The sequence below is a fragment of the Sander vitreus genome, chromosome 22 (genome assembly GCF_031162955.1).
Source record: "Sander vitreus isolate 19-12246 chromosome 22, sanVit1, whole genome shotgun sequence".
Lineage (NCBI taxonomy): Eukaryota > Metazoa > Chordata > Actinopteri > Perciformes > Percidae > Sander > Sander vitreus.
The window spans coordinates 23870804-23881381 of record NC_135876.1 but is presented as its reverse complement, the minus strand read 5'-3'; the positions used below and the strand labels follow the sequence as shown (position 1 = coordinate 23881381).

General features: G+C 42.2%; 1 protein-coding gene across 2 annotated transcripts in view; it reads left to right on the top strand.

Moving 5' to 3' along the window:
• The window catches only part of rps6ka3b (ribosomal protein S6 kinase, polypeptide 3b), a 50589-nt gene that overhangs the window by 21191 nt on the left and 18820 nt on the right, over window positions 1-10578 (top strand). For both annotated transcript variants that reach the window (XM_078280705.1, XM_078280704.1), the window contains exon 3: window positions 9984-10100. In XM_078280705.1, the coding sequence (XP_078136831.1) occupies window positions 9984-10100 (117 nt within the window). The remainder of the gene's footprint in view (window positions 1-9983; window positions 10101-10578) is intronic.

Below are 10578 nucleotides of genomic sequence, written 5' to 3'. Positions count from 1 at the left end.
GTCATCCTCTGGCTCCACCTACAGCCTGTAGTGCATTTTGCAAAAATCCACAGCTCCCTGTTCAGATGCACCAATCAGGGCCGGGGGGGTGTCTAACTGCGCGTCAATCACTGCTCATGCACACACATTCATTCTCCCTTGTGGGGGGAGGGGCTTAGGAGACCGTTTAATCTTTAGCAGAAAGGGTGGAGGGACTGAGAAGTTGTTGATGTTAAAATCTTTTGGCTAAGTCCTGGATCTTCACAATCCTACCTACGGCACCTTTAAGTGACAACACGTTAATGTATTTGTGAAATAGATACACAACTTCAAAACATTTCTGTGTGTGTGTGTGGTGTCGGTGAGGGCAGTTGGATTCACGTTACCTCTTCCCTCGATCCTCTGTAACGCTGACGTGTCCTAAGATATTCACCATGAAACAGACACTACTGCAGGGTCTTTTCCTGACTTAGATTGGGCCATTTTGTGGGGGAGGGGTGTGGGGGGTACTACACAAGACAAGCACGCGGTTGTTTGGTAAATTGCTATTAAACACATTCGAAGAGGATTTGAATTGCTATTTTTCCTCTCAATTATCATTTTGGTGCTGGTGATTTTCCTTTGGGGGCTGGCTTAAACCTCTTTGGGGGGGTTGCCTAAAATTCCTCCATGCAGGAATAACCCTGTACTGTACTGGTTTGGACTGGTTGTTGTTGACAAACTCCAGTGTTGGAAGAAGTATTCAGATCCTTTTACTTAAGTAAAAGTAGAAAGACCATCATCTAAAATGACTTAATTAAAAGTAAAAGTCCTACATTCGAAATGTTACTTCTGTAAAATTACAAAAGATTTATCTGCTAAATATACGTATGTATAGTATCAAAAGTAAAAGTTTTTTTTTTAGACACTTCATCATTATTATTATTGTGTCTGCGTCACATCTATCAAACAATGTAGGGGGAGGTTAAATGTAGTGCATTAGGAAGCAAATAAGGAGTGTTTCTCAACTAAATGTCAGTAATAAAGTAATATAATGTACATGATATTGACAGATAGAAACAGGGCACCTTGTGGTCAGAACTGAAATTATAATGCATTGTGATTTGTCTCAGTTTCACTGCCTAAAAGATTCAAGTTGGTGTTTTGAATTGAAGTAAATCAACTTGTGCTGCAACGATTCGTCGATTAATCGATTAGAAAATGAATCAACAACTATTTTTAATGATTGCCGTTAAAGTGGCAGTAGCTCAGTCAGTAGGGAGTTAGGTTGTTTTGTTTTGGTGGACCGGAGGGTCGCTGGTTCAAGTCCCCATACGGACCAAAGTATAGTGGTGGACTGGTAGGTGGAGAGGTGCCAGTTCACCTCCTGGGCACTGCCAAGGTGCTCTTTAGCAAGGCACCAAACCCCCAACTGCTCGGGGTACCTTTCCATGGGCAGCTCCCCCCTCACTCTGACATCTCTCCATTTGTGCATGTATAGAGCATGTGTGTGTGTAATTCAGGCCTGTGTGTAATAACATGAAAAACATTGTAATTTCCCCTTGCAGGATTAATAAAGTATACATTATTATTATTACTATTACATTATTATTTCAGCTTCTCAAATATGAGGATTTGCTGCTTTTTTATACAAGTTTATATTTTGTATAGGGCTGCACAATACATCTTTAATAAAGCAATATCAACTTTAAACACATTGGGAAAGGCTGTGACATATCGCAACAGACACTCAGAGATGTTTCGAGTTAGTTGGAAAAAGTATCTGTACAAAACTACACTTTAAGTGTAACTCGTTCTTTTTTTAGTGCTGCCTTTTATGTTCAATTCAGTGTTCAGTTTGTTCAATTAAATAATGTTGGAAATTATTTCCTTTTGTTTGTTTTAAGTTCACCAAGCAACTTGTTGTATTTTAGCAGAATATTGAAAGCCTCAGAACTAAGTACACTTTCATATCTGTTTTATTTATCCACATAATATCGTTATTGCGATATTCAACATCGTTATTGCCTAACACATATTTTCCTCGTATCATGCAGCCCTGGGTTTTTAAAAAGTTACAATTCACAGTCAGTTGACAGATTGGGACTCCGAGTCATTCATGTTTTTGACCGACATTTGCATGGTTGAATGTTGAAAACTTTGAGTGAGTGAGTGTGAATGTGTGAAAATAGAAGTGGGAGTTCTCCTCTTTGTGGTATTTAGTCATTGGTCGGCGAGTTATGTGACTGTAGAGTGAACGGGGATCTCCAGGACACCTGATGGAAACACTGGGTGGAAGGTTACAGCTGCATGTTAGCGGAGAAGGGAGGAGTGGGGGGGGGATCCCGCTTCCCATCCCAATTTGGATCTGTGCCCCCCTCTCTCCCCTCCCTTTCCTCTGGGTATCCCCTCACACTGACTCACACTTGTTTGCCTGTCTCAGTCCGAGGCATTCGCTGCCACAGTGTCGCTCCAACAACTCCAAGCTCCTCAAGTTCACTTAGTGATGACGCGCCGCACGGTGGAGGCTGAGCCGGCAAAGCATGTGTGCGCCGTCAGCGGCCTCGTCAGGGCGCTGAGGAGCCGACTGAAGGCGCTCCGCCGCCTTCTGATGCTCGCCGGGACGGACGGCAGCCTCCAGCAGCCGGCCCAGACATTTGATAGCGGCCGCTGGGAGCAAACTAGAAAAAATGGGGGGACAGTAATAGGATGTTATGGACCAGAACACTCCAGTATGGAGAGAGTGAGTACCGTGGGTAGTCCTGACTGTGTGTGTGAGGGAAGCTGCTTGGGTACTTTTGTTTGTGTCTGTGCATCTGATCAGTGTCACTCCACAAGTCCTGACAACAACAGATTAGCATTCATGAAATATATTTAACTTTTGTTGACTTAAAGCAGTCGCTCCAACTGGTTTTACTGGTCTAATGGCAGCCACAAAACAGAGACAAGGAGGTAGATATATTGTGAGTTTCGGGTCTGTTGTGCTAACATGAATGATGCAATGGTGGAGGAAGTATTTAGATCCTTTACTTGAGTAAAAGTACTAATACCACACTGTAAAAAATAGGGCTGCCCCCTCTAAGTCGACTAATTGGCTGCTTTGGTCTTAGTCAACTAAGATTTCTTTGGTAGATTAGTCCTGTGTTATGCTTTTTCATGCTGAATGACTACTGGGCTTTAGTTATAGTGCATTTACCTCTGAACTCAGAAGCCGGAACTGGGAATGATGTAACACAGTTACAAGTTAAATGCGTTCCACATTTTCATTGTGGGGTGTTAGCAATACCAGTAGTTAACAATGCATTAGGCTGATTTTTAGGCTTACAAACAGCTTAACAACATGTCCACAAATAGAAGTTGGACAAGCCTGTGTGCAAAAACCTTTTTAAAGATTATTTTTTGGGCATTTCCACCTTTAATTGATAGGACAGCCTAGACATGAAAGTGGAGAGAGAGGGGGAAGACATGCAGGAAAGTGTCGCAGGTCAGATTCGAACCCTGGGGACAAATCCTCCACACATGGGCGCGCGCCCCACCAACCGAGCCACCTGGGCGCCCCCTGTGCAAAGATTTTAATCTGTAAAGTAACTAAAGCTGTTGGATGAATTTAGTGGAGTAGAAGTATAAAGTTGCATGAAAAGACAATACTCAAGTAGAGTACAAGCACCTCCAATTTGTATTTAAGTACAGTACTTGAGTAAATGTACTTAGTTGCTTTTCTTAGTTCTGGTATCAGATCATGAAGCATAAAAAACGAACCGTTTGAGTTGGAGGTTTTTATGTCTGTGAGTCAGCTGTAACCAGATAGGCACACAGACAGCAATTGACATTTTTATCAGAAAAAAATGTCTATTTTATTTATTCTGGGGGAAAATGTTTTTATTTTTTTTTCAAATCTGTGGACTGCATAGGAATCATAGAAAAGTACAGCAAACATTCTCCAAAGTGACAAAACAGGAATATTGTGTATGTGTGTGTGTGTGTGTGTGTGTGTGTGTGTGTGTGTGTGTGTGTGTGTGTGTGTGTGTGAAGTTTCCTGTTACCACTACCATCATCCTCTCTAACACTGACGTGTCCTAAGATATGCACCGTTAATCAGACGCTACTGTTCTGGATTTGACTGGTTGACAAAATCCAGTATTTAAATCCTCAAATCATACTCTGTAATAGAAATACCATAGTCTAAAAGTACCTTAACACGCTGGAAAATCTAGAGCAGATAATAAATAAATAACACTGACAAAGCTTTACAGAACTTGCTAAAGGAGTCCACTGGAGACTAGTCTCGCATTGCCAGACCCTCCTCCACAGCACTGCGGAGGAGGGTCTGGCTAGTCCACACAGCATTCCTGGATGGGATATAAACGTGCTCAGGTTTATTGGCATTTCTTTAAACCAATCTTAATTCACTAAACGCCCGACAGAGCAACAGCGTCTGCAACATAGCCTCGGGAAGGAACTTGTTTTGGTAGAACATATGTACATTCAAAAGTAGTTTTAGTCGTGCAACAGAAAACTCAGATTGGACAGATAGTCTAGCTAGCTGTCTGGATTTACCCTGCAGAGATCTGAGGAGCAGTTAACCATAGTCCTCACAAATCCACCGGAGGTTAGAACGCCAACACAAAGACAGAGGAAGGGGACGGACATCCGGCCGAAAGTGAGGGACAGCCGGCGGAATGAAACATCGTCGATATAGACTAACTGGAGACCAAATACAACCATTAGATCTGAGGAAAGTCATAGTTTTGATGCTCACATTGATTTCACATTCATTCAGCGTAGTGGTGCCCAAATCGTCTTGGGTGCTGCTGCGGAAAACCCTGGTCTAAAAGTACTCTATACAAGTAATAGTCCCGCATGCACTTAAAGTACTCGCGAGCAGCTGGGAGTTTTAGAAATACTTCACAATAAGTAAATCTCCCTGCAGTCAGACACTAGACTCATGTAGATTTCTGCGTCTGAACAGCAGTTAAAAAACGTGTGCACAGTTTATGATAATTTAATTTGATGTCTGCAATGTGTCCGATGGGGAGGTCTGCTGCTGTGTGCAGAGCAGTGTAACAACATAACTCTGATTCCCTCTGCTCACGAGGCCTCTTAATTAGTTTTGATGGCGGACAGACGATGCGGAGTGTTGCAGGGCTGCCGTGCTGCGTCCTCTCCAGCTGTGTTACTGATGACTCAGCGGAGACCTGTTAACCTCGCTGTTTCTGACAGCTCACAGTATGGTTATCTGTTTTAGTAACCCAGCAGTCAGTAAAGATATCAAGGTACATTTTTCCAAAGAGTGACTGCTATTTATTATAAATGTAAGCATATTTGGAAAAATTGAATGAAATAAATCTAGCTAAAAGCCCAAGATGGCGTCCTCAAATGTCTTGTTTTGTCCACAACTCAAAGATATTCAGTTCACTGTCAAGAGGAGTGAGGAAGCTAGAACATATTCACATTCAAGAAGCTGGAATCACAGGATTTTTAAATGTAATAGTTGACAACTAATCGATAAATCATTTCATCTTTGCAGCTCTAGTTACAGATCTCAGAGTGTGCATTGCTAAAAATGGACAAAGAAAGCCCAACATTAACTTTCAAACTGTCAAATCAGTTTTAGCTAGGCTAGTTAGTCGTGATGAATTACAGGAGCTAAGTCTTTTGAAAAATGAAAAAGAACAGGCCAAAATCAAGACATGACGTGATGAAAACTGATATAATACAATCAAAAGCTCCAGAACGGCTTCTAAACACAACATCAACTGCTGTTTCCAAGATCACGAATAAACCTAGAAGCTTAGTTACTTTCTTCGTTATGTTTTCTATCCAAAGCTCAGACACAGGATTCGACATGACAATTTGTTTTAGCTGCAAAGTAGATTAACATCCCAAATTTACCACCGGTGACATTGTTGTTTTTTTTTCCCTATCCGTGTGGGATGGAAATGTACTTTATTAATGAGCGTAAGAGTCGAGTTGGAAGCTGTGCATGTGTGTTTGAACGTCTGCTGCACAATTGAGATGGAAATAAAAGATGCAATAACAGGTTAGAGAGGCAGGTAAAGTGTGTGTGTGGGTGTGTGCTGGTGTGTGTATGCATGTGTTATTTTGTGTGTGTATGTGTGTGTGTGTGTGTGTGTGTGTGTGTGTGTGCACGTGTGTGTACGTGTGTGTGTGTGTGTGTGTATGTACGTGTGTTTCTGAGGACAGGTGCAGGGTTAGCCGTTTTAATCTGTGTGATTAAGAGGTGCTACATGAGCATCCTGTCGCTTCGGCTCTGGTCCTCCATCTGTGGTCTGACTCACACTCACTAACACACATGAAAATTCAACATTCCTCATCAACTCCTCATCTTTTCAAACATTTCATAAGCCATGTTCTCAGACGGTCAGCAGCATCCCAACTTTGTTTTGTTGTTTGCTCACCAGCTGCTTTGGGGCTCTCAGCGTCGGGCTGCGCTCAGCGTCGGGCTGCGCTCAGCGCCGGGCTGCGCTCAGCGCCGGGCTGCGCTCAGCGTCGGGCTGCGCTCAGCGGCTTCGCCTGATGAAGGAATCTCATTTACATACGGTGGTTTGATGTTTTATACTCAATGCTGATGACATGCAGAGTGAGGCTGTTTTTTGATACTCTTACATTAACAAATATGAACATGTTTTTCTACAAAACCCAAAGCTCTCAAGGTTGTTTTAACACAAACAGGCGTAGGAGAAGCTTGCTTCAACAAAATTCTAGGCTATCTGATCAAAGACTCATTTAACAACATCTTATGCCAGCTTTCAAAACTCAACACATTTAGTTCAGAAACTATACCTGTATTTTCATTTCCTGCTCCTTTATACATCGACTCCACTATCTGTCAGAGGGAAATACTGTTCTTTTTAATCCACTACATTTATCTGACAGCTACAGTATCTAGTTACATTTCAGAGTAAGATTTTCAATGAATTTAAAAACGTTATAAAGTAGAAACTCCCCATCATCAGTGCATTTAGTAGGTACAATTAGTTTCAATTGATAATGTGTTTAATGAAAAGTCAGAGACATCTAGCCCACTGCGATGCAAAAATAATCCAAAATAATGTTAATATATGTTATATAGAATGGCCCCTTTGAGTGTGGTAAATTGTTTAGTGTACTGAAAGGGGCCATTGTGCAATACAAGTACTTTTATTTTTGATGCTTTAAGTAGATTTAGCTGATACCTTTTGACTTTTAAAGGCAGGACTTTTACTTGTAATGTAGGCTAGTATTTTGTAGTGAGGTTTTGGTACTTTTACTTCAGTAAAGTATGTGAATGTAAAACTTAAACCACATATGGCTGCACCCCTCGCTGCAGTCTGACCTTTTCCCATGAGGTATGAGATGGAGAGAATAAGAAAAAGAGAGGTGCAAACCACAGAGGAGAGGTGAGAACGGTTAAAATAAAGATAGGAAAAACGAGAGAAAGTGGGAGGGATGGAGGGAGGCGTAGATGCCTCTGAGGGAAAGAGAAAGTGGGAGAGGTAGACAGACGAAGAGAGAGAGAAAGACAGAGGGAGGGTGAAGAAGTGTTCCGCTGGTGCTGGCTCCATCCTGTAGCCTCGCAGTTAACAGCACAGCATGTTAGCGCCACAGAGCCTGAGCCGTAGTCGGGACTACAGAACCCACAATGCACTGGGACACCCGGAAGCCAGCAGGTCACCCACCTGGGAAGTACAGGTACGGAGGAAAGAGAAGCGATGGAAATAAGAGGAAAAAGCTGGACAGAGAATGACTGAGAGAGAAAGGATGGATTGGGCAGCGCAGAGCAGAGAGAAGGATGGGATGGGATATGTAGTCTGGATGTGTTTTTCTTGTTTGGTTTATTGCTTCAATATCCAGAGTACACAAAGCTAGGAAGCTTTGAAAATAGTTTGAAGGAGGGAGGGTGTCACTGAGTACAGTCACACAGTATGGTAGCATTAGTCACTCAGCAGCTACCGCGGGAAGCAGGTATTGGGGGAGGCTCCATGACAACCGTGCATCCATATGTGTGTTTGTATCCCGTTTAAAAAGTGTGTGTTTGTGTGTGTGTGTGTGTGTGTGTGTGTTTTTTTGTGGTTTCCCACTGAGTGGATGACGAACATTAGGGAACCTGTTGTGTAATTCACTGAGATGAGAAGAAGACTGGGCGAAAGGAAACAACAAAAAAGCATGCTCACACACTAACATCGCTGCTCTTTACGATGTTGTGTTTGGGATTTCATAAACTGAATTCCTTTCATTATAAAAACGCCCAGAGAACCCGCCCGAGCTTGCTGCATCCAGCTGTTGTTGTATGTGAGTGTAGGAGAGAGAAACAGTTATAGATTAAAAAAACATGAGACATCACTTAGTGGAGAAACTAGAACTGCTACCTCTGAGTCGATTAGTCGTAATAGTTTATGCGTTTTTCATGCTGAATGACTTATGCTGCGTTCCAGACACAATTTTTAGCCCGTAAATTACGACTTCAAGTCACGACTCACGACTTGGTAGCGTTCCAGGCAAAGTCACGACAAACCCTTCTAGCTAGCGTTAGCTAGCGGCTACCTAACGTTGACATTAGCTAGCGCTAGCTGATACTAGCAATTTCTAGTCGGCGACATATTTTGGGCTTCATTTAATAAACATAACCTGTAGTAGTACACAATCGTATGTGTAGTGTTTTGATTACAATGTGCGGAATTACTTTACGTTGCCTATTTACGTCTATTTATTTCTTTTTCTCACCGTTAATCACCGGCGTCTGTACAGCATCAACTAGAGATGGTCCGATACCATTTTTTGCTTCTCGATACCGATTCTGATACCTGAACTTGCGTATCGGCCGATACCGAGGACCGATCCGATACCAGTGTGTCATATATTTTATTATGTTTTAACATAATAATATGTATAGTATACTACTATCCCTGTATGGATGTGATATGATTTCTATCTTTGTTGTCGTCTGGCTCAGGTTAAACTCTTTGTGAAACATGAACGCCACAGAACGTTCTTTTATTCTGCAGTTTGACAGTCAGTTATAACGGAAAAAGAACATAAATAAACTACTTTAACATAGATTTTCTTTAGGGCTTTATTACGTGGTATCAGATCGGTGCATTAACTCCAGTACTTCCCGATACCGATACCAGCGTTTTAGGCAGTATCGGAGGCGATACCGATACTGGTTTCGGTATCGGAACAGGGGTCACCATTGTTGTTTATGTGTGTGTGACGTCAAAAACTGTAACTGGGAGTACAACGATCTGGTACGAGTTCACAGGTCTAAGTTATGGGTTTGACTGCCGTTACAGGCCACCTTCACAAGTAGAAGGTTGTGAAAACACGGGTTAGGCGTTGCCTGGAACGTAACATTGTGTCCAAGAAACTTATGAGCACATCTCTGGTAAACACAAGATTTAAAGTGATGCTTTTGTATGATTCTTTGTGGAGAAACTCAGTTTCACAGATCGTCGAATAAATCAACTAATCAATTAGTCAACAAAATCTTATGAGTGTTGGTCTACTGTGAATTTCTTTAATCGAGGACAGCCCAATTCGAAACTTAACCCGTCTTGCGGCTCACTGCCTGCAATGCATTCTGGTCTATTGAGGCTAAAAATAGTTCTTAACATGGGTCTGTAAAGGTCCTTGTGTAATGGCTAAAGTCACCTATTATTGGTGAATTAAAAAGCAGAAACTATCAGTGATGTTTACAAAACTCTTCCTTTACTTTGACAAGTTGCTTAAATGATACCTTGTTTGTAGCCAAAAGTATGTGGACTCCCCTGAGTACATACTTGGGCAAAAAGTCTTTGTTCCAATGACAGGACATTTTAATGCAATGATATTTTAGATCAGTGGTTACCAACCAGGGGGGTGGGACTTTTCTGAGAGGTCACCAGTAATGTTTTGAATTTTATTTTTCAAGAACTTAAAATGTGTATTATTGATATAATCCACCGCAGACAAGTTAATAGTTTAAAGAATGTAATAAGCATCTGGACACTGTTGTGTGTGTGTGTGTGTGTGTGTGTGTGTTACAGGATGACGTGCCAATCAAGGAGATCAATATCACTCATCACGTGAAGGAGGGATCAGAGAAGGCCGACCCGCGACAGTTCGAGCTCCGCAAAGTCCTGGGACAAGGTTCTTTTGGCAAGGTGTGTGTGTGTGTGTGTGTGTGTGTGTGTGTGTGTGTGTGTGTGTGTGTGTAAACGTGGGTTTTCATTTCCACTCAAATCCCTGTAATGTTTCCCTTGTGATTGTGTTTTTGATTGCTCGTTGCCGTGGAGATGGCAAGTTGAGGGCCCTTCACACTCCCGCTCAGTATCATCGTCTTTATGAATGAACAATTAGCCTCCAGCTTGGGCGCCGTGTGTGTGTGTGTGTGTGTGTGTGTGTGTGTGTGTGTGTGTGTGTGTGTGTGTGTGCGTGTGTGTGTGCGCGTGTGTGTGTTTCTGTTTATGTTAATCTCTGTAAGTGTGACCTAGAAATGAAAGGAGGCTAACCTAAACAAACTTCAACACACACACACACACACACACACACACACACACATAGTGCGTGTCATTATCTTTGTGGGGACCCGTCATTGACATAATGCATTCCCTAGCCCCTTACCCTAACCTTAACCATCCC